This window comes from Chenopodium album, chromosome 18 (genome assembly GCF_948465745.1).
Source record: "Chenopodium album chromosome 18, dcCheAlbu1.1, whole genome shotgun sequence".
Lineage (NCBI taxonomy): Eukaryota > Viridiplantae > Streptophyta > Magnoliopsida > Caryophyllales > Amaranthaceae > Chenopodium > Chenopodium album.
In genome coordinates this window covers 49,937,623-49,961,961 of record NC_137851.1, presented here as the reverse complement: position 1 = coordinate 49,961,961, position 24,339 = coordinate 49,937,623, and the positions used below count along the sequence as shown (strand labels likewise).

Below are 24,339 nucleotides of genomic sequence, written 5' to 3'. Positions count from 1 at the left end.
GGGTGTTTGGTTTGCGGAATATAGGTATGAGATATGAGTTTAAAATGACTAAAACTCACACCCTATATTTGGTTGTCAAAAGTATGAAATTTAAACTCATACCTCAAACCCATGAGGTATGTAATTTAGAAACCTTGGGGAAGGTGAGTTTGACTCATTTCATTCTCAAATAAAAGGAGAAAATATGAGAGATTTCATTCCAAAATTGAACCAAACACATGGTATTAATTACGGAGTATAAAATATCAAGTTACAACACGATACCACCTTTGTGATGTTTCTGACTTTAAGTGACTAATGTGATTTCGTCATTTTTTTTTTTAAAAAAAAAAAAAAAAGACTAATGTGACTTTGCTGCTAATCGTATTGGACTTTTGTTTCGAAAGTTATATGGAAGTCTTTGGCTCGATTTCAAGGAGGATCTCCTTATACATCTATCCACTATGTACTTGGAGAATTGCCTCAGGTAACAAAGTTTTTTTTTTTTTCTTTTTTTTTTTTTATACCTTAATAATTCGGTACCTCATACTCCGTTTTAATTCCCTCACTTGACACACCTCTGCTGTCCTCTGCTTTCCTTGATAGGGATTTGGCCGTTTAAGCGCAGTTTATGGTGGAACCTACATGCTCAACAAGCCAAGATTGCTCGGTATATATTGTGCTACAACATTTGCTGTTTGAGTAACATCATTTCACGGAAAATTTCTGTGTATCCAGATTCTAGTTTGCATGAAAGATAATATACAGTATAGTAAGTATGAATTGCTTTGGATGACAGGTAGTTTTTGATAACAGTGGGAAAGCAACTGGTCTTCTGAAGGAGAAACTGCTAAATTCAAGAAAGTTGTTTGTGATCCGTCACATATACCTGATAAGACATGCTCTCAAACTTAAACATATTGATGCCTCAATTATCTGAATCAAGATTAGGTGCAAATATTCTGATCTAAGAGACATTTGATGAGATATATAATTTCAATATGCATTCTGTTTTTGGGTGTAACAGGTATGTAAGATTGGAAGAGTAACGCGTGCTATATGTATAAAGTATAATGAGTCACCCAATCCCAGAAACCAAAGATTCACACTCAGTTCAGGTGATCCTGCCACAGAAGCAACTGGGTCGAAAATCAGACATGTATGTGAAATCTGAAATCTTTTTGCATACCAATTTCATGGTGTTGCAATTTGCAAAGGCAGTTTGTAGTACTTGTTCTATGCTTTTATCCAGGAAAATATTCAAAACATGAGGTGTCTGTTGTGTGCTATGACTGCTATGCGCCTATGCTATCCCATAGAATTGGTGATATACGAGTAATTTCTATCCAAGTTCCAGTCACAACTAAAACGAGTGCCGAGAATAAGGCTCCATAAATTCTAATAAAGAAAAACAAGTTTGTACAAGGGCTAAGAAATTCAGACAAGGGTTTTTTGGGCGAAAACAATGAAGCCTAATTATCCTATGTAGATAAGTATATGACCATTCTAATATTAACTGGTATTTTTTTCAGGTATGTATTCTGCTGCTCCTACACAACACAATGTTGCTGCTAATGGGAAACACAGTGCTTTTGTTACAACTTAAGCGGAGACTGGTAACCCAGAGGCTGAGCTTAAGCCTGGCATCGATCTTCTTGGACCGATAGATGAGATATTCTTCCATACATATGATATATGCGAACCTATAAACCAGCCTGAATCTGATAGCTGCTTCACACCCACTGTAAGTTCTAAACCAGACAGACGACATGTATCATACTATCACAGCATTCTTATTGTTTTAAGAGTAAGAAATTCCAATTTGTTATAAATAATCTCTTAAAACAGTACAATACTGATTGAACTTCCTGCAGAGTTCTGATCAACAACACACTTTCAGTCTACTGTGAAGGATGTGATTGCCCTGTACAGCAAAATTACTGGAAAGGTGAATTTTCTAACAATTTTATTACCATTGTTAACCACTATCTGTGTAGCATGTTTACAAGTTTGCTTGATACTTTCAATATCTGTGATTTTGGACTTCAAATATGATAAATTAGCTACTAGCTATACTCGATTAGTGGCTGACTTTCAGGTTTAAGTTAAATCTATAATTTCAAGCAAATAGTATCATACCTTACTGTAAAAGATATTCAACCAGAGCTTAAGAACAAAACATATATTAGCATAGAGGAGACATGTTCTCCAAACAGTATTACAGGCATCTAATCACGGGGAGTGGCTGGAATTCTGTAATGGGCAGGATGAAAGATACTCTGTCGGCAAATTGAGCAGTGATCAACCAGACCTTCAGTATCTGAACATGCAGCAACCCAAACAAAAACATGTAAAATTATAGCATGAAGCAGATAATCCAAACCAAAACATATGTGAAATAGCAAGGGATCAGAGCTGAGTCAGTAAATGAACTTACCATCCAAAATGTAACATTCCCCCTTACTTAAGATAGTGGATTTCACAATATCGCCAAAAAAAAGCTTCGGAGAAGCATCATCAGAGCTGTCAAGGTTCTCAAGCTTGGCCTTGAAGTTGCAGTGGAACTTATAGACACCAAAACTTACCGGGACAATGTTGCTTTCCAATGATTTCACAAGCTTATACTTTGTGCCATGTTTGTTGTTAAAAATATCTAAAGCGATTTCTGCATAGACTTTGTTTTTTCTAGCCTTGTATTCCTTTTGGTTTAGTAAATACTTCCATGCCACAGAGTAACAACAGATGCGTTGACCACAGTGAGCAAGATCTGGGGGACAATCTTCACAGCACATGTATTCTGCTTTAGCAGCTGAAACACCATCAAAGAACAAAGCAAAAGTAAGAGGATTTAAACATAGACACTACTCCCTACATCCAAAACTAGTTATCCCAACCTCTCATGATCAAAAAGATGATATGATATATTATTACAAGTATATGGTTAACACTAGTTGACTTATAGTGATCATATCCGCATCACTTAATTCAAGTAAGGCCTAATTAAAAAGTTTATAAACATTTACTTATATGGGAAATGTGACAACCTTTTCCAGAAACCAGACCTATAAAAGTATAAGCGACATATGTTCCCAGACATGAAAAATCACTGACATGTTCCAGGTAAACAAATCCACATTAATAGACGTTAGAGATATGGAATCAGCTTACGGTCAATGATGCAGCAATGCATATCACATATTCTTTTTTCAATAGACTGAAAGTTAGCAAAGAAGAGCTTCGGTTGAGCAGTATGAGAACCATTCTTTTTAAGCTTGGAAGCAGTGAAGTTACAATGGAAGCGAATCCCACACTCCCTGAGCCGAGCACTAGCCAGGGGTTCAACAAGCTTATATTCTGTACCATGTTTCTCACTATAGGATGCCAAGGCAACTTTTGCACAATAAATACTTTGAGCCAGAAGAAGCCCTTCTGGAAGTCCTTCGGAAAGCTTGCTGCTCGGCAAAAAATCTTCACAAACATCTTTAAAGGAATACTTGCTGGATGAGGACGCAAAGGCAGCATGACACAAAGCCTTGGTGGTGTCACAATACAGAATACGTTGGGCCTGCCGCGGCCACTGCTGTGCCTATCACCGCCCATAGTTGGACGCCGCCGAGAGATTTTTAATTAAAACGAGTCAATGCCAAAAACCGAGATAACTTTTGCTGTTAAATAACTTCTAAATAAGCGGCAATTACAAATCAATCATCGATACTTATATACTAAAACTTTTTAATTTCCTGCTACTGTATTTTCTTTCCAAAATGTTTTTATTTTATTTTATTTTTTGTCAAATTTTCTTAAACAATCTTCTACTATACCAATGAAGATATTTTTTCCATATTTAGTTAACATATAAATTCCATATTTTTCATTTAATATATTTTATACCTTTTATATGGTAATTCATTATAAATGCCCAAACTATGTGTCAATCAAAGTTTGTCAACTAATTAAATTATTGTATAACTCTCGCTTTTGTGTAAATTATAATATAACTTTTCAAAGATTGGAGTAATATATATATATATATATAATTTGGTTATCTCAATCTTTTTTCATTTATAAAAATAAGGAAAATTTGACATTTGCTACCAGCAAAAGCACCTCTTGTCACATTTGCTACGTGTTTAACTTTTTTTAATTTTTATTTTACTACCATCCAAATTCCCTTACTGTATAAGTTACTACCAGATGACCTTTCCTGTTACTATTTCCGTTAGTGGGGTCCACACCAATGGTTAGTTTATACTTTCCCCCATTTAATTACGAGCGAGCCCCCATTTATCTCCGAGATCTACAATGTTATTTATCTCAGTAATCCACGTCAGCAGTTTTAATTATTAAAATTGTAGGACCACTTTTCCGTTAAATAACATCGTCTGAATTACAATAAACGGAGTGAAGAGGTGAAGACTTAGGCGCTCATCGTTTACATCTCCATACTCAAGTCAGTGTACCTTCTCAAAAAAAAAAAAAATAAAAAAAATAAAAAAAAAAAAATACTCAAGTTAGGTGGAACTCAGATCTTCTCAGCAGTAATGAGGCGCTTATTCTTCAGATCTTGCCAGGCCTTCCTATTGTCGCTGTATCGGGTGTAGCCGACTATTCTGTATGGTTTAATTTTCTGGTAAAGGTAAGTTAACTTTCGAGCATTATTACTTGAAATTATTGCACATAATTGTGGAGTTGTGGCCTGTTTGTTGTCTAATTTTACATGTAATTTGTGGGCTATTACTCATGGGGCGTGTTGTTTTCGATTTATAGGACCTAATTTTGGTTTTGCGGCTTGTGATTTTACATTAGAATTATTGCTACTGCTTCTGATTGGAATATGCGTAAACATTAGGGTTCTTTTAATTTTATTCAATTATATGATGAGCTTATCTGAGTTATTAATTAGGGGCAGGCTGTGTGTTTATGAATTTTTTTCTAATACATGAACTCCATATAATTTTCTTGTTGGATTTGAATTGATGAAGCTTCTATAATTGGGCGCATGTGTTAAACATTTTTATTGTTGTTATATGGTAGCTGTAGATGATGGCTGTGATTTCTCAAAGTACTAAAGACAGATTAAGTCCATTAGTAGGGGAATGTGAAAAGGAGGTAGGGAAATTGGTTGAGATTGATGTTCAACATAAAGGAGGTGTTGATTTGAATACAGTTGAGTTGGACAGTATATTCCTCACTCGGACATTTAATAAGATTACACCCTCAAAGATTGAGAATGGCAAATCTTGTAGCCTAATCTAATGCTCCTCCCCAAGGCAGACAGTTCAGACCATAGAAACCACTGTTTCCAGCAATAAAGACAATTTGATTTCCTCTGTTGACCCTCCAGAAGTTGGGATGTTGTTCAAAGGGTGGAAGGATATTGAGGTGTACTATAAAATGTATGCTGAGCAATGTGGCTTTGGAGTGAGCAGGGTGCAAGGATCATTTACCACCACAAAAGAGAGGAGGGGAATTACCTGGAGGTGTGAATGTTGGGGTGCACCTAATATGAGGGCGAAGCGTGAGGCGAAGAAAAGGGCGAAGTTGATGGATATTGGTGCTTCTTTAGGTGTGAATGGTTCTATCAGGAGGGATGAGCTCGCACGAGGCAAAAGGAAATCTAAAATATGTGAGTGCTTGGCTAGGATTTATGGTAGTGTAAATGTTGATGGGCTTTGGGTTTTGAAAACTATGGTGTTGGAGCATAGTCATACTCTCTCTCCAAGTATGGCGAATTTGGTTAAAGAGTATCGTATGAAAAAGATGACCTCTTCTATTCGCAAAAAGTTGGTGAATTATTATGACGTGGGTGTCCCTCTTTCACAAATTCAGGAATTTTTACCAACTGAGAATGAGGATGTGCCTAGTGTGAAGGATATGCAGCATGAGGTGTATAAGCATAGGCGTTCGAAGATGGCCGGTGGAGATGCACGAGCCATGATGGCATACTTTGGTTACATGCAATCCGATAATCAAAATTTTTACCGTGTAAGTAGGCTAGATAAAGAAGGTCGGTTGAAAGATGTAATTTGGCTGGATGCAAGGAGTCGGGTAGCTTATGAAGAGTTTGGTGATGTTGTTTGTTTTGATGCGACTTACCTTACAAATGAGTATCAGTTTCCCTTTGCCAATTTCATTGGAGTGAACCATCATGGCCAGTCTACTCTCTTAGGTTGCGCCCTTGTCTCACACGAAGATTGTGACACTTATCATTGGGTATTTAAGCAATGGTTGGCTTGCATGGGTAATAAAGCTCCTATCGCCATCCTTACGGATCAAGCTGCTGCTATGAGGAGACCACTAGCTGAAGTTATGCCAGATACACGCCACCGATGGTGTATATGGCATATTATGAGGATTCTTGAAAGACTTGGGAAGTGTGCCCGTTAAGTAGTTCCTACATCACATGTGAATATTCTTGTATGGTTTCATAGCTGTCTGTTTTCTTCAAACAATTATAAGGTACATCACATTGCATTTTATGGTTGTCTGGTTACTTCAGATTTAAGGTTACATGGCTGTTTTTTCTGCAAACACACTTAATGTAGTCTACATTGCATTTAGTTGGTAGTACACCTTTGTTTAGGTTGATATGTGGTCTGCATTGCACTAATGTGCATATTTTATCATTAGGTAATTGGGTTTTGAAACTGAACTCCCTGCATAAAATGGATATGAGCCTTACGACGATATTTACCAGGATGCTGCATATCTGTCACTTAGATTTATTACAGTTCATCAATTACATTTGTTCTTTGTATTAAAAAGGGGGTTTTCCTTCTACAAACATTTACTGTGATAAACAGGTACAACGAGTTTAAGAACCCTTTGAAGAATGTTATTTATGATAGTTTCACTGTCGAAGAATTTCAAACACGATGGTGTGATGCTATGAAGTTGTATGGTTTGGAGAACAATGATTGGCTGCAAGAATTGTTCATCGAGAGGCACATGTGGGTTCCGGCTTACATGAAAGAGTTCTTTTGGGCCGGCATGAAAACCACACAAAGGGTTGAGAGCATAAACCGATTTTTTGATGGATTTGTCACTCGAAAAACCAAACTATGCGAGTTTCCTGAGAAATATTGCAGAGCATTGAAGAAGAGGATTTCAGATGAGAAAGATGCCGTTGACCGTGATTGTAAGTACATTCGGCGGCTTGTTAGTGGCTTCAAAGATGAGAGTTATTTCCAAAACATATACACCGATGCAAAGTTCCAGGAAGTCCAAACGGAATGCGCGAGAATGTTGTATGTCATTCCAAAGCTTGAGAATGTTGATGGATTTACTTGCTTGAAGATCGAATTTGGATAGTTTGGGAGGATGAAAGTGAAGAAAGCTTAACTGATTACAAGAGGTTTTATTCACTTATCTTCAACCCTGTCACTAAAGACATTACATGTGATTGTAGGAAGTTTGAAAGGGATGGTATTCTTTGTAAGCACATCATTAGAGTTTGGGATCAAAATTTGGTAAAAGACATTCCATCTAAATATGTTCTTGACTGGTGGCGCAAAGACCACGTCAGGAGACACATACGTGTGAAAGTATCCTATCACGATCCAACGCAAATAGAAGAATCCATCCGGTACAAAAAACTTATGCTAGATGTTGAGGCTATGTGTGATGAGGCTTCAGTTGTTAATGATGACACGATCGAGCTGGTACGATAAGCCGTGTCAAAAATTCGTAACCAGGTCCGTGTCCGGCGTGCTAAAAAAACTTTCCAACAATTTTATTCTTGAATGTCCAAGTAGCGTGAAACCTCACTCTGAAATAGGTTCATCAAAACCACCTCAAGGTGAAGGTACTCCAATTAGCAAGCCTTCAACTGTACCTACCTATGGTACTGCAAATACCCCCAACAACACCCAACATCGAGGCATGACAGGGTCAAAATGTGACGTTCTAGATCCCATACCTTTGAAGAGACCAAGAGGTCGCCCGAAAGGCTCTAGGAACAAGACATTGGCTGAGTTAGGATACAATCTAGGGAAAGCAAAAACCAAAAAGGTAAGACCTATCATTTAACACCAACAGAGCTTTTTACTCTGTTTTTTGGGTTTTTTTTCCCTTTATTCATTAGGTTTTTTAGTTTGAATTAACCTCACCTACGTATTGCATTGCTCTCCCTTAAATGTATTTAATATTTAACAAATCTGTACAGAAAGGGCAAGCTGAAGCTAGACGGACATGCTGCTAAATCTGTCCAAAAAACTAAGCTGCAGGTATAGTTCTAACATATTAGATTTGTTTAATTAGCATTATACAAGTACATTATAATTTCCTATATTCTCATAGGTGAGAAGGAAAAAAGAGATAACCCATACACCGAGTTTTACACTGTGGGCTACGAAGAGAACGTACCGTATGAGGACTTTGAACAGAACCTGTCCGCACAGGAGTGGGATACTGAGGGACAGGAGTGGGATACTGAGCCACAGTAGCTTTGCTTAATGAATAGCTTTTTTTGGATTAGTGTGGCAAATATTTACATGTATTAAGCTTCAATCGAACACTATCTTCTATTATATATCGGGCCGTAATTTTTCCGTGTTGAAACTATCCTGTATCCATTCTGGACAGCTAAACTTTTAGATCATATCAATGTCGTAGTTTCTGGGTTTTGGAATTGTTCTTTCTCCTAAATGCTTTGTCATGATACATTTTAGTTTAGCATATTCTTAGGCTTTATTTACTAGACTAATTGAGTTGGCTTTATTTTTGGACTTTGTGATGATATATTTTAGATTTGTAATTGATTTGGGTTATACTTTTACAGGACATTGATATTTTAAGATTTGAGTTTATATAGTTGGGTCATATTATAATGATTTAGTCCATAAAGTTAACTTATATTTGTTAGACTAATTATAATGACATTCAAATCAGTCTTGATTAACTAGAATGGATTGTCTAATAAAAAAGGCCAAGACATCATTGAAGTCCAATATTAGTTTTGAAGAACTACTTTGTTAACTGCAATATAAAAAGGGCCCATATGTAAACGAGTTACAAAGATCAATAACAATACAAAGCAAATATATTACTTAATTAATTTCATAAACCATACTTTTGGAACAAAAGAAGCTATCGTAATGATCCCTACTAACTGGGAACAAATAATTCATGTAGCCAAACTTAGCCATTTAAAGAAAATTACAAACTAACTTACGAAGCTAGAATAAACTAAACTTCTTGATGCCTACTTAAACGAAAATGACAATGCGTACATAATATGATAAACCCTTACTATATTACATCAAAAGGTGGTTTCACTAATAACCAAACTTGTTCTTGTTGTTGAAACTAGGACATACTACAAGAGAGGACAACTAACAAAATGCATCATCAGTGCGCTACCCAGAAACATCCTCATCCCTTAAGCAACCATAACCTTGCTACTACTATTCAGGGCATGCTATGACATAGTCTAGGTTTTTAATGCCTGCTTCTTCAATGGTGAATTGCCTGTTCAGCCTAAGGTCTTGGTGCATCAACATGATATTATGTCCTTCCCTGTTAACAATTGCCCCCCCCCATCTCTGAGCTATCCTTTTAAGCTTGGTTGTACGCTTCGCATAGACCGACACTTCATGATAAGGGGTGCATGTGTTACGCATGTAGAAGCACTTTATCCTTATGTTCAAGTTCTTCCCAGGGTGCTGTCATTAACAAAATTCAAGTTAGTTAATAAGCAAGGTTTTTTCGTACGAGAAATTAAAAATTGGAACAGAAATGCAACTACTGGATAAAGTATGAATAGACACAATAGGAGACGACTTTTACCACACTGGAAACATAAATTACGTCCCCTGATTGAATTCTCACAGAGGCTGATGTAGTGTCTTTAGCTATAGTAAGCCCATCCTTTTTCAGAGTAATCTCATAATCTGCTAAATTAACCCGACTTGCGTAGTCCTCATATATGACCTCAAAAGTTTCCTCATCTCTTATCTCATAGACAACGCCCGTATCATTAGGTTGTCTACTTTTAACAAGGATGGTGTGTTGGATTGGTGGAGGTCCACGACCTCCTAGAGGATCAAGCACATCCTCCTCCATGACTGGGCCCTCTTCATCTACTCCACTGGGACCTGCACCTTATGACTGAGCTTTCTTGATAGCGCGCATTGATGCTGAAAGTGCCTTACTAGCATTTAGTGCCTCCACAACTCTTGGATGAAGAGGGCAAGTTCTGATTGGAAGGCTAATCTTGTTAGCATACCCAATCTGCTTAGTTATCCTACTAATGGCATTTCGAGTCAAAGTTTTAGCAAGGAAGCTTTTTTTTGGTCAAAATCTTCTTTTCCGGGCCTTTGGTTTGATGTGAGTAATGCCTTTGGGTAAGCAAGAAGGAGTTGATTGTGTTTTGGAATGGCTGGGTACTAGAATTCCCAGGGGAGAGGCAAAAGTTGGGGTTGTATTTGGAAGAAACATCTTTAGGGTGAACAAAGAGTAAGGGTTGCAAGATGAAGCTACTGTCGGATTGGTGGGTAATTCATGTTTTCCCACCAATAACCATTTATAGTATGAATGAACAAATAAAATTGTGCCACGTTACAATGAACTTGGCGGGAAAATTGTTACCATAGTTCTGCCCTAATAGATTAGTATAATGGCCACTTTTTACAAAGACTAAATTAACCAATTGAGCCTCACATTGTTAGGGATATAAAGGTACTTCAAAATTAAAACTAACATAAAAAATCAAAGCGTTAACAAACATTAAACAATGGGCGAATTATGCTATTCGGGCTTTTATTAAAAATCCAGGTTTGTATTCAAAATAAGATTATTATGCAACGTAAGATTAGTATTTTATATCACATCATTCACTAATATTAATCAAACCGAATATTTACCACCTAGATAGTTGTTCATGGTTTTGTGATACCCGATACGTGTTTCGTATTAATTTCATTTTTACCAAGACAATTATATTTTTTCATTGTAGTCCAAGTACAACTGTAGCAATTCATTTGTCTAATTTGACCTTTGTTTTTGTTTTTATTATGAATTTTGGTTTATAAATTAGGACATCACGTATGCAAGATAAACCTTTTTATTTCTCTGGAGTTGTAAATCAACAATCACTTACCGTAATATTTAGGCAAATATGTTAATGATTATCCAACTTAAGCTAGCATAAAAATGGGTAATACCATTTACATTACCATCCAAAACTTGCATAAATAAGGGTTGTACCATCGTCAATACCAACTCCAACATTATTACTATATTCAAGGGTATGCCTGTTTACCCTTGCTAATCTTATGAAGCTTTTTATTTCGACGGTTTGCTCTTAATGGGACAAGACAAAACTCCTTATACTAAATCAATTGCCTTTTCAACTGAATAAGGGCCTTAAAAGACTTCAATTTTTGGTAAAACCTATCCAACCCTCCTAATTCGAAAGAAATTACCTTAAAATCATCACGTTTTCCCATTTCTTTTTATTAAAAAAGGGTAGTTAAATGAATAACCATTGCAATGCAGCATACATCAGTCCCTAGCTTTACCCAACCACTTTGCTTAAGTTACACTCTATTTTTTCAATTTTTAATTTATTGGTTCAGATGGATATGACAACACCTACTTTAACTATCCTGCCTTTCCTAGTGAATAAAACCTATGCTTGGCTTAAAAAAGTACTTCACCTAAGCAATACCCCTACCTTACTCCCTTTCAAGATGTACTATGTTGGACATGAAAACATGTTAAATTTTCATTTATATTGATTTTGGTGTCCGAATTAGGAAGTAAATCTTGGAATAACCAATCAATTTATCCGTTTTATTTTTTGTAATTAATTAGTATGGGAAACTAAAATTTTTTAAAGGTATAAATTTTGACATTAGGATACATTGATAGCCTCTTTAATCATATTAAAGCGTAGCAATTCCTATTTGTTTAAGGTTACTTGAATGAAATTTTTAGTTTTTATTAAATCGTCTTGTAATTGAGTAAAAACAACCTTAATTCTATTATTAGCAACATAATTGTTGATGAAAAAAGAAAAACATACAAACAATTGAATGGGTGCTGAGTTGTGCAATTTCTGTGAGTTATGGTTATTGGTCAAAATTATTTAGAGGCTTTAATATTGGATAATAACAATGTGCACGGATCAAACCTCCATCTATTCTCAATTGGAAATGAAAAAAATTAAAAAATTCGACCATAATTATAAATAATACTTTAGGAGTCATAAAACTTGAAAGTGTTATTCAATAATTGCTACGGATTAAATAGACAGGCCAAATAAACAAAAAAATTATAATCTTTTTTGCAATGTGATAGTATCATAGGATATTTTTTTGATACACAAATATTTTTGAAAAGATAAGGTCTAATTTTCGGAAACATATAGGTTACAAAATGATTTTCTAACGATAGTAATTTTGAAAAGATATGGATTATCAAATTAAATTACCAGCATGTTATGGTTAATATTCAAAGCTACAATGTGGATAATGAAAATACCCGAATCAAAATTATGTTCCTATATTTGGGAAATATCGAGCTTGGTCAACGAACAATGAACTTTCACCGTTTTGATATATAGAACTAAAATTTTTGTATACATCCGGTTTATGGTACTAGTAGGCATATCAAGCAGTACAAGGGTAACTATAATCACTAATCATTCAATTGTAGTCATATAAAATGTGATTCTACACCAATAAAGCACAGAGTGATTGAATGTTTCTTTGGTTAGTTTAATACACATTTGGTTATATGATCGTTTATGGAAGGGTTAAATTTTGATCACTTTAAGAAACCTTTATTAACCACTGACGAAGTATTTTACAATATTCACCAATGACAAAATGTTAACCAATTGATCATATTTTAAAATGACGTTTTATTAACCAAAACAATTAACTAAACATTATCCATAGAATTTTTGGTTCATTCAAACAAATAGGGTTGAAGGCCGTTTATCATATGAAAATTACCCTAAACCCTAAACCCTAAACCTTTAACCCTAAACCCTTAACCCGTAAACCGTAACCCAACAAATTAAAATCCTTATTTTGGATTTCGATTTGATAATTGACAATATCCCTATTGTTTTGGAAAAGTAAGTTACAGTTTCACAATTATTAGTACATTAACTTTTTACCGATCGTTATTTTGATTAATATTTTAGGTAGTTGGATTGATTAAAACCTATCTTAAGTTGTTTAGGCATGCTCGTCAGATATTACCTTTATATAAATAATTTTATAGTATGGAGGCTTCATAGCTTTACAAAGGACTTGTTCTGATATACTAAACTTAGCTGAACTGAAATGAAATACACTGAATTGAGCTGAGTTGAACCGAAATGAGCTGAACTAAAAAATCGCCTAACCGGACATCGTAAAACCGTAAACCCTACACCGTTAATTGTATGCATTAAATTGATATAATGGTGGCGAGGCATAAATTACTTTTTAAATTTATTACATTGTTCCACTTTACATGTTAAGATTAACCTTACATGTATACAATTTACCTGGTAATTGTACATGCATACATTAACACAATCATCCAAGTTTTAATTTCATTACTATCACCATTTCAAATCCATTCCCTTTATCATAAGCGTAAAAGGGAAAAGACTTAATTTTAGGTTGTTGTCATTGCAATTGTTTGCAATCCGTGCACTTTGCTACCACCCAATTACATAGCTTGAAATTTATTTTGACCAATCACCATCGTTGCCAAAGATTACATGCATAAGCACCCAAATACAATAGAAGCACTGACTCTCTGTTGTTATGTGTCCAACCAATGTTTAATGCATAAAAACAAGTAAACACCACTAAATTAAAATATATAAATAATTAAGTTGAAGTTATGCGATTATATGGTAAATAAAGCGTAAATAACAAAAAGGCTCAAACCATTTTCCACATTTTACTTCTACAATAATATTTATTATGCTAAAACCATCAAAGAACATAACGATTTTTTTAACGTCTTTTAAATATTAAGTTTAATTGTCGCATGACTTTTATTTTTAGATTAAAGTGTCGTATACTATACTTAAAAACATAATATTTGTAGCATTAAGAATTTTGTATGTTCTACAACTTTAATATGATATTGTATAATACTAAACCATTAAAGAGCTTAACTATTATTTTTATGTCATTGATATCCTTTATTAACGAATTACACAAATAATACACCGTTAATGACCTCTGTAGATAAAAACACCTCAAGCCTCCTAATTTTTTTTTTTTCATTATTTGGTAGTACTGACAAAATCTAATACAATCTTAGTTGAGTATTAACGAGACTTGCTTGCGTCTGTTGCCAAGCAATTTCAGTCGGCGCATGGCTATAGCTGTTCTATAAAAATTGAATTGACAATACAATACTTTGCATTGAAAATAAGCAAAGCCATATCTTTTGACTTATTCAACAAGATATCGACTAACCTTGTTTGTACGAGTTTACCATTAATTAAGGTAACTCTATAATATTTGAGACTTAAAATTTTGTATTAATTTAAGCTTAGTTCCCATTAGCAAGTGTCAATGAGTTCAACAAAATAAATGGACAGTTGTCCATCATAATTTTGTGGGTTTAAATAGTCCAACCATAGTCACTTTGTTAGTAACATTGCCACTCAGTTTGTCGTTTAAACCCTTCTCAAATCCTTAGCCATAAACTGTCGTAACATTCATCTGGCCTAACATGGCTTACCAAGCTTTTGACCCTGAAAATCCTGTCTACCTTCAAGGTTGCTATGCTATTTCTCTACCCGAGAGGATGAATTTTCGTGTAGGGAACACCGAGAGCAAATCGGAGATGAATTTCAACAAATACATGTACTTCACCAAAGCCAATACAGCTGGAGCTCGACAGATCGTTCCTGATAAGACGTTGAGGCAAATTATTCGTAGCCCGGAGAGCCTTTGGAGGAAAAGTTGAAGGGAATGGTGATGGTAGGTCCAAATGGTGAGGTACTTCCTGCACATCTCCCTAATTTAGTGGATATCATTAGTAAAATAGATCTTGTTGAGGTGTTTAATCTACTTAACTCCAACGGTGGGGCTGATGTCACCTACAATACAAAAGATATTGGTGAGATTATCCCCATTTTCCTTGAAAAAAATATTGATCCAAAACCAAAAATCATTGTTAGGGGCCTTGTTTATCCTTTGACTGCTAGAAAAATCCATACTGAATTTGCTTGTTATTCAGATGGATTTCTAGGCACAACCATAGGATGGTGCTGCCCATGGAGTTATGTTGCGTGAGGGGTTGAAGCCTTCATCAATTGTGTGCTATTTTTATGCCGTTTATGGGCGCGTAGTTTATTATGTTATGTAATTCATTAGGTTATGGTCTGTAATATCTAAACTCTAATTTCGTATCCGAACTCTATTTGCTATTATTGCATAACTAGGCTTGGCAAGGTTATGTAATTATTAAAGTAGCGTGGGTAGTCCATGTTACATGTGTTTGAACTATGTGGTTGTTATGTTATGTGTTGTTGATTAATGTTGTTTTGACATGTGTATTAATTTGAATTTTATATTAATCATGTTTTCACTAAAATACTAAGTAACTCTATAAATTATTTTCCATTAATCATGTTTTTAATAAATTACTAAGTAACTTACAAAGTAATTAATATCCATTAATCATTTTTTGAATGAATTGTAATTAATCATGTTTGAATAAAGTGGTAAGTATTTGTTTAAAAAAATAAAATTTAAGTTTTAAGTTAAAAATTAATGTAAATAGAAACAGATATGTATCATAGGGGTTTAGTCAACAGTTATTAAAATCCGTATCATAATTTTAAGAGTATATCAATATCAGTTTCACAATAACTATTGCCTATATTTACTTTGTATTTTGAAAATTACAATGTTTGGTAATAACTATTAGATAATAACTGCACAAGTTAAATATTATAAATCTACTAATTAATTCAAAAAATTTAAGTTGGAATAAGTTAATATAATTGAATCATTGAGCTGGAGTATCTGATAACTTTAGAAATCAACCTTTTATGCGATGAATGAAAAATTCGAACCCCATACCCAAAGCCCAAATGATATCATCTACACCTCTACGGTAATAAACTATCATAAATGTTTAATAATAGCACTTTTACATCAACAATAATAAACTAATGTACAATGGTACAGTTAATGATTATTACAAAGGCTGTATCAAGAGTCCTTTAATTAGGACAAAGAACTACATTCCTCGTAGCACAATGAAAGGGTAGATGCTTAAACCAATGTTCATAAATGACTGCAACAACTTGGCTTCTAATGGAGTTCTACAAAAAAAATAACAAAAAAAAAAAATAATTAAATACATCATAAATTAGTGCCCAGATTGTTGTCAATGCAAAGTGACAAACTTCTTAGATATGACCACAAGTAACTTACCATACTATCGATATAATGTAGAACAGGGTCTCCATGACCAAGCCGCAACAAGTAGACCAACATTGGATTTCCTACTTTGGCAACTAGCCAGAAGTTACTACTGAGGGGACCCTCTTCCATGCCTCCATAATACATCTACACATAAATGAAAGTGAAATACCCTAAGCAACATTTTCCAATCCAAACTAATTAGTTAATTAAAAAAAACAATACCTAAATTCATACCTTCGAGACAAGGGCCATGAATTGAGTTAATTGACAATCAAGAAACCTTTCCAATCACCGTAGAAGCAATTGCAACCCTTTAATCCCACCACAAAAGAAGACCACCTCAGTTTGAAACGGTGATATCCAAATAACATGTTAAAAAATAACAATATCATTTAAAAAACGCCAGGTCCTTGGAAAAAATTATTCACTACAGGATCTGAGTACAATCCAACCTTGATGGAACCATCCATTTTCAACGGATTCCAATTTGTTTCCTTCATTTGCATCATATACAACCTGCAAAACTGTATTCTTTCAAATAAGAGAGAGTACACGAAAACATATAGATTAACACACAATATTTGGTTAGAAAGAACTCATACCCAGCCAACCAACCGTTCCAAAGTTGTCAACCGTTCAGAAGACATACACCTACAAGTACAATCAAGGAAAAACAAATTGTTTAATCGGATAAAGCACATTTGTAATGCCCATGTCTCGTATGTAAGGCAATGAACTAACCATTTCAAACCAGATACAACGTCACAGTATGAGCCACTATGCATTATATTACCTAACTTTGGACTATCAGAACCAGGACAACGTTTCTTCTCCAAAGAGGGATTATCGAACAATGACAGAGGCAGCGTTGAACCAGAATAAGCTTTACTACATGCAGTACCCTTAGCATTTTTAGGTTGATGTGGAAATGCCTTCGGGGGTGCACCACGCCTCCTCTTTGCTTTATGACAGGGTAAAGATGGGTGCGAATCAAATTCAGGAAATGTTTGCTGAAAAAGTGCATATTTGCTGGTTAGTATCACGCTACTAAAATGTTATTAAAACATAAAAGTGAAATCAACAGGAATTTTATCCACCCAGTAAAGAAGGATTGCAATTACAATAGTAAAAAAAAAAAAAATCATGAATAGAGCACCTGTTTGACGCATGGTGGTCCGTCTGTATCCCTAGCTTCCTTCGGGTGGAGCTCACCATATGCAATATCCAAAGTCTACAAGCACATCACAATTTTACAAAATTACACATCTCATATCCATTGAACGTACCCAAACAATTTAAAAGTTAAATTTACCCCTACGGCACCATAATCACCACCACTTGAAAATCGATCCTCCTTACTGGCCATACTAATTTGAGTCATGTTCCAAACCCGAATCCTCGGGAATTGACCCCAGTCAACAGGAAATCGATTCAGTTTGTCCAAATAAAAAACCTTAAACGTGCAAAGTCACACATTACCAAATTATAAATAATATAAAACATGGCGACAAAACTACAAAGGAGTGGTTTACTAATGTTAGAAGAACATACCACAGCAAAGATGGTACACCCGCCACACCCACCAACTGCTCCATTTGAGTAGAACGTGTTCACACCAGTTATATGACACGGCATTCATTGCACAAGTAAGGGCTGGAATTAAATCACACGCCAAGCGGGGGGACTGAGTAGGATATAAGACCATCTCCAGTGATATTAACAGAAATAGTGTCTTAAACTCCTCCTCCTCGTTTGCCTCCCACCCACCCTCAAGCCTTTCCATCACCTTCGAATTGACAGGTATACCTACAGAGGTATAAACACGACCTGCATACTTCCGCGAATTTGTTACTGAGGCTTGGCCATATTTATGTTGGATTTGGTTCACCTTTTCTTGCAGGTTAACAGACAGATGTTTACCGGTTGGAACAGTCAACCCCCCATTAGGGATGCCTAAAACCCAATGCACTTAGTTAGGTGATAACCTAAATTATTTACCGTCCGGAGCAATTAGCAACTTATTTAATGGATCAATTCGACTCATTAATCAATAACCCAATTGTCAGGGTAAGTGAATGTCACTAGGAGCACTCAACAACCCACCTAACCCTATTTCATTGACCCAAGAACTCTTTTCTCATCAAATGTCTGACATAATCTAGAATAAGTCTCAATACGACAGTTCATAGTCGGTGGCTGCAATTAAACGAAATAAATAAGACTATAAATACAAAGTAAAAGAGGAAACTATCACAACTAATTCACTAATCACATATCCTCTGAAATACATCACATTGTTGCTTAATCACTTCACCCTTCCCCTTCACTTTACCACCAATTCTAATATTGTCATTCTCCACACAACACAACCATTTAACTAACACAATAATTACAGCCTATTTTCTACTTCAATTTCATTATCATTTGATCATTAATTCCATACTAGGAACAAATCACTACTTAGCCCTTTCCTATGAGGATATAATAATCCATTGTATACCTGTTCAACATATAATTACCCAAAATTATGTCTACACAGATACAATCAAATTCAAGAAGCTGAATCATACTAAATCAATTTCCATCATTCATAAATTACCTTTTTTGGGATTACAGCACCATGATCCACAAAAGACATTTTCCTACACCAAGTAACTCTAATTGCCCTACATCAACTACCTACAATAAATTTTTGGATATAGACCAAGATCTTAATGTTGGTTTGGTACAAATCAATAATCACAAACAATCGTACAATATTTGATACAATCATCATATTATCCAACAAGGCAAAGTCATTATCATTCAATTGGAAGAATAAACTCTAAGCGAAAATGATTCAAAACAACTCAACTTGCATTAAATAACCGATTACATATAGTTCGACTTCAATCATAGATTACAAAACAAACTATCAGGATTAGGAGCATATCTCATTCGTAACAAAAAACCCCCAAATTAAGTTTCAAATTCAATTCATTACCTCAATAATTCATTAACTACGCACAATTAAACAAGCCTAGATAGATTACAAAGACATACGACAAGGATTCAATTCAGATAAAATATAATTCGTTACAATCCATTCTTTACTTACAGAAAATCCTCGAATGCACCGTCAATCGGCCGGGAAGATGAACGACATTGTCACTATAGCTGAACCTGACTTAACGACAACGCCTTGAAACCATTACTTTTGATCATAGTAAACCATCGCCTCAGCTCTGTAGCTTCTCCCTCACAGTAGCAACCACCATGTTCTCGGCTTTTCTCTCTCTAAATGTTTTCGACCTGAGTTCTATTCTCTCTCTCTTAGGGTTTTGTTTGCTCAAACGCTATCAAACCGTTTGTGAATATAAAACCAACCGTCTACCACGTGGCAACTGTGAAGTATCACATTCCAAATATACCCTTACTCATAGCTATGAATTGACCTTTACACCCCCGAGATAAACAAATTATGTTTCTCTCCGAGAGAAATATGAATTCGCCCTTTATTTACCTTCGTTCTTCAACCTTTATTCTTAATATTTGCTCTGCTCAATCTTTAGCGTAACAATTGCATCATTAAATACACAATTTCATTAAAATAATCTACTGCAAATTCCTTTGAGGAAGCAAATTGGAATTTGGCGGGTTTTTTTCGCGAAGGAATAGCAAGCGGAAAAGGTAATGTTCTATTAGAACATTTTAGCTAATTAATCTTCAATTAACGTTGTACTAAGGCAGAAATTAGGGTTTAACAATGATTTGTTCTCCGTAATCGCATTTGTAGTAGAGTAATTTGAAGTTAAATCCAGCAAACACAATTTAGGGTTTGTTGGGAAAATTGAATTTAGGGGTTTTTTTGTTAGGTTTGATAATATTCAAATTGATATTATAGGGTGATAATTAATGTATTTGGTTGTGTAACCATCCATTAATTTGCTTGATTTGCAGGGAATTATGTCTTTCATCAGGTCTTCACCCTCCTCTGTTAAGAAATGTTGATGACTGTGAGAAGTTCTTCAAGTTCCACTTCAACAATGGAGATGACGATGCTCCCAGTTGGACCTCCTCTTTCAGTCAAATTGAGATTGAGCAAGTGACAGAGAGAAAGAGAATTTGGTGAAACAAATGAGTAAAAAAATCTTGAATGTGGTCAATAATGGAGGTTGAGGTAATTTAATGGGAGAAGATAGAGAGAGGGGGGGTAGTTACGGGGAAAGAGTGTGTGTTAGAGGGAGATAGTTAATTGTGTGGGCCCCACTAACGGCATCTTTAACAGATTCCGTTAAGTGGTAGTTATTTTTACAATTAGTGTGTTTGGGTGGTAGTAAAATAAAAAAAAAAATTAAAGGGGTATTAAATGTGAAGCAAGGTACTTTTCCTGGTAGCAAATGTCAAGTTTTCCTAAAAATAAATACTACGTAAAATTTTCTCACATTATCTCTTATACTAAAAAAATACTGTTAATAATTACGTAATTTGTGTGTACAAAACTAGATATGGCAAACGGGTCATTCGGGTCGGGTACGGGTCGGGACAGTTCAGGCAGGGTCAATTTTGGGTCAATCAATATTCGGGTCGAGTTCGGGTTGGGTTTCGGGTCAATGGTAAGTCGGGTCGCATATCGAGTCAACACTTCGGGTTGAGTTTGGGTTGGGTCATTCGGGTCGGGTCGGTCTTTGGATCCAATTATTGGGTCGGGTCAAATTCGGGTTAGGTCAATCTTCGTCTATGTCGATGTAGAAATTTGACCAATAACATATTATAATTATCAATAAGTATACAAGTATAACAATTTTTTTTTAGACATCGTTTAAAATGGGAAAACAACAAACTAAGCTAGAGAGGTTGTCTCACTTTCCCCTGCGACTACAGACTCGTTACTACGACGACATGGACATACATGATTTCCCAATAAACAACTACAAACACTAACAAAATTCTTTCGAGGACGGTCGGAGGGGGCCGGTGATAGGGAGGTGTCATTCTTCTGCTTCATACCAGCATGACATATACCTGCATTAATAAAAAATTTCATAAACTTTCTCTTGTTTTTAGAACTAAAACCAGAGACTACTTTTTGGCTTGTAGAAGAGGTTGAAGCTCTTCCCTTCACAGAAGATTTCCTTCTCCTTTGTGCGATAGTGGGTTTTATTCAAAAGTACATAATTGATGTTCAAATAGAATATTATTAGAGTTTCGTAATCATTAATGTGAATGTTCATTTTCGTATTATGCTCATAAGAGTATTCATTTATATAAAAAAAAAACTCATTTATTCATGTAAATGGATGTTCATCTTCATAAATATGGTTCCCTATACACTAAGAACATCTCCAATGGTTTACAATAATGACATGCTTGCAAATTAAATTAAATTGTAAGCATGTAGCTTACCATTGGAGTGACGATATTAATGTGGCTACATCAAGCAACGTTACTCAAACAAGTTACGTTACTTGATTTTTCAAAGAACACTTCATCCATTTATATTATGACATGTGTATAATTAAAAATACTTGATTTATTTATTTGTTTTTCCAAGCTACAATATTCTATTGCTCACCATTGGAGCACCTTTTAGCTTAAGAATATACTAGCTCAAAATTTTGATCTATCAAGGTAAGCAACAAGCCCTTGTTGCTACTAAGCTAAGCTTGGTCTAGTGGTAAGATTGTCACCTTCCAACCTTGAGGTTGGGGGTTCAATCCCCACTAGAGACGCTTTGAGGGTGGGGATCCCTTACCTTTCCCCCTCACTCTCAAGTGTCTGACCCGCAAATACCGAACCAAAAAAACCGTGAAGGTTGATGTTCGGCCAGATTATATATATATATATATATATATATATATATATATATATATATATATATATATATATATATATATATATATATATATATATATATATATATATATATATATATATATATATATATATATATATATATATATATATATATATAAAGAAATTTGAGCCCTATTATTTCTTTATTGATTTTTTATAAGGAGTATCTTATTGATGTTCAAATTGATAATTATTATTAGATGCTCATAAGCATATATGTATATGTTTATTTTCAAATCATGCACATAAAAGTAAAAATTTATTTATTTATTTATTTTTTTTTGTTTCATATTCATGTAATTGGATGTTCATTTTATAAAAAAAAACAGAGTTCTATAATAGTTTTTTATGGTCCACTAAACACTGCCTGTGTAAAAAAAATTAAAAATGGGAATTATGAGTAGTATTGATGTGGTACGTAAAGGCATCAATATGGCTGTTAGGAATGGTATGAGAACCTTCTTTTGGCACCATCGTTGGGCCACGCACAAACCTATAATGGAGCTGGCTAAACCCTGCCCTCCGTTGGAGATCCAAGATGCGACAATCAAAGAGTTTTGGGACCCAAATATAGGATGGAAATTGGAGGAGTTTGAGGCTTATCTTTCTGCTGAAGAACTTTAAGCTATTGCCTCCGTTAAACTGAGTGAAAGTGCGGATGATGTGGATAGGATATGTTGGAATAGGTCACCTTCAGGAGGCTTCACTATCAAGTCAGCTGATATTCGTGTTTTATATGTTATTTTATCCCCCGTCCCACGGTCGTTTATATGCTTATTTGAGCTCTTTGGAGCTGCTTTTAGCACTAATGTGTGGTTTCTAGTGTTTTGTAGAGTTAGCATTTGTTTTGTAGGAATTTCCCGGATTTGTCGATATTTCCTATGGATTTTCGGTCACTACAAGATATCGGAGCCGTAGTACATTCATGACCGTTGATCATAGCCCAAGACCGATCGTATCGGTGATTAAGGGCTCGGTTTGTGGAATTGGTTCGAGTAATGGATCAAGGAGAAGTTTTGGGCCTTGACTATTGGAGCCCAAGTGAAGTGAAGCTCAAGGCACGGCCAAAAGAAAAGTCGGACCCGATCGGGCGGCCATTGGCTCGATTGGGCGGCTGCCCAGAAAGCACATTCGAGGAAAAAGGCGGGCTCGATTGGGCGCGAGTAATTTCAGGCGATTTAGGAGTTTCGTTTTGGCTAATCTTTGAGCTTAGATTTAAGATTCTTTTGTAATCTTTCTTAGTCACGTTTTTCATCATTCTGTTTTCTTATACTCAAACTTTAGAGAGCTTTTTAGTTGTTGATTATTGTTAAACTCAAGTTCTTCCCTTTTAGTGCAATCTCAATTTTCCTTCTTTCGGTATTTCTTCTCCTCTCCTTTATTGTTTATTTTCTTGTTTTAATCTTAATCATGTATTTTTCTTATGCCTTGATTTGTTTAGATTTAATTATGTGTGAGTAGTTTAATTCTAGGGTTCTTGGGGGATCCATAATTAATATGAAGGGATAATTTGTTATTTTTGATTATTGATATTGCATGATAATTTCTTATTGAATTGTTTTAATTCTTTACAATTGGATTATGAATCGAGCAGATGCATGCGATTTGATTGTAAAAGTATAGCAATATTGAATTGATGAATCGAGTAGGTGTTAATTTGATATTAAAGGATATTTTCAATAGGAACTTAGATCTAGTAAATTGCGAGAGCCTGTTAGATTTATATGTTGATTAATAAATTGCAAGAGCCTATTAATCATGTTATATGTGCAATGTTGATTATTGATTGTCATGTTTTATCCCGGAATATTAATTATTGGTGAACCTGTGACCCTAGGCTTCTTTATTATTTATTTTTCCCTATTCTTAATCTCCGTAGTTTAATTCCCTTTTAATAACAACAATTTTGGTTACTTAATAGTTTATATTATTTTAACTAATTTGGAATAGAGAGACTTGTTTCCCCGAGGATTCGACCCTACTTCCCTATCTACATTAGTTAGAGGATTTAGGTACTACTTTTGATTCGGTGATACGACTTTAGCCTGTCATCGGCTATGGACATCATTTGTGGTGAGTTTGATGAACAAGAAGATAATAAATGGGAGGTAATATGAAAGAATCAAGC

General features: G+C 35.0%; 2 protein-coding genes and 2 long non-coding RNA genes across 15 annotated transcripts; 3 read left to right on the top strand and 1 right to left on the bottom strand.

Moving 5' to 3' along the window:
- The first annotated feature begins 615 nt into the window (after positions 1–615).
- Positions 616–1,715, top strand: LOC145591062 (uncharacterized). Its single transcript, XR_014102238.1, has 3 exons — positions 616–649; positions 779–1,138; positions 1,512–1,715. It is a non-coding gene; the product is annotated as an uncharacterized LOC145591062 (long non-coding RNA).
- Positions 1,716–4,391: 2,676 nt separating this feature from the next.
- LOC145591025 (protein FAR1-RELATED SEQUENCE 8-like) lies at positions 4,392–6,571 on the top strand. Of its 2 annotated transcripts, none has more exons than XM_081647413.1 (2): positions 4,392–4,615; positions 5,020–6,571. In XM_081647413.1, the coding sequence occupies exon 2, from the start codon at positions 5,332–5,334 to the stop codon at positions 6,364–6,366; it is 1,035 nt and encodes a 344-aa protein (XP_081503539.1). In that variant the 5' UTR covers positions 4,392–4,615; positions 5,020–5,331; the 3' UTR covers positions 6,367–6,571. The 2 variants fall into 2 exon arrangements, with proteins under 2 accessions (XP_081503539.1, XP_081503538.1); XM_081647412.1 differs by having other exon boundaries at positions 5,014–6,571.
- A 215-nt stretch (positions 6,572–6,786) lies between these two features.
- LOC145591024 (uncharacterized) lies at positions 6,787–8,760 on the top strand. The gene is made up of 3 exons (XR_014102231.1): positions 6,787–7,989; positions 8,144–8,204; positions 8,278–8,760. It is a non-coding gene; the product is annotated as an uncharacterized LOC145591024 (long non-coding RNA).
- Positions 8,761–15,970: 7,210 nt separating this feature from the next.
- On the bottom strand, positions 15,971–19,708 carry LOC145592513 (uncharacterized). 11 transcript variants are annotated; one of them, XM_081649006.1, is made up of 10 exons: positions 19,474–19,705; positions 17,928–19,055; positions 17,689–17,829; positions 17,533–17,607; positions 17,118–17,386; positions 16,979–17,027; positions 16,829–16,892; positions 16,611–16,687; positions 16,386–16,520; positions 15,971–16,273 (listed from the first exon to the last, which is right to left on the bottom strand). In XM_081649006.1, exons 2-8 carry the CDS (start codon positions 18,009–18,011, stop codon positions 16,665–16,667), a joined length of 705 nt encoding a protein of 234 aa, XP_081505132.1. In that variant the 5' UTR covers positions 18,012–19,055; positions 19,474–19,705; the 3' UTR covers positions 15,971–16,273; positions 16,386–16,520; positions 16,611–16,664. The 11 variants fall into 11 exon arrangements, with proteins under 11 accessions (XP_081505132.1, XP_081505129.1, XP_081505123.1 ...); XM_081649003.1 differs by having other exon boundaries at positions 16,829–16,900; positions 19,474–19,703; XM_081648997.1 differs by having other exon boundaries at positions 16,611–16,900; positions 17,928–18,876; positions 18,976–19,055; positions 19,474–19,703.
- Positions 19,709–24,339: the final 4,631 nt, after the last annotated feature.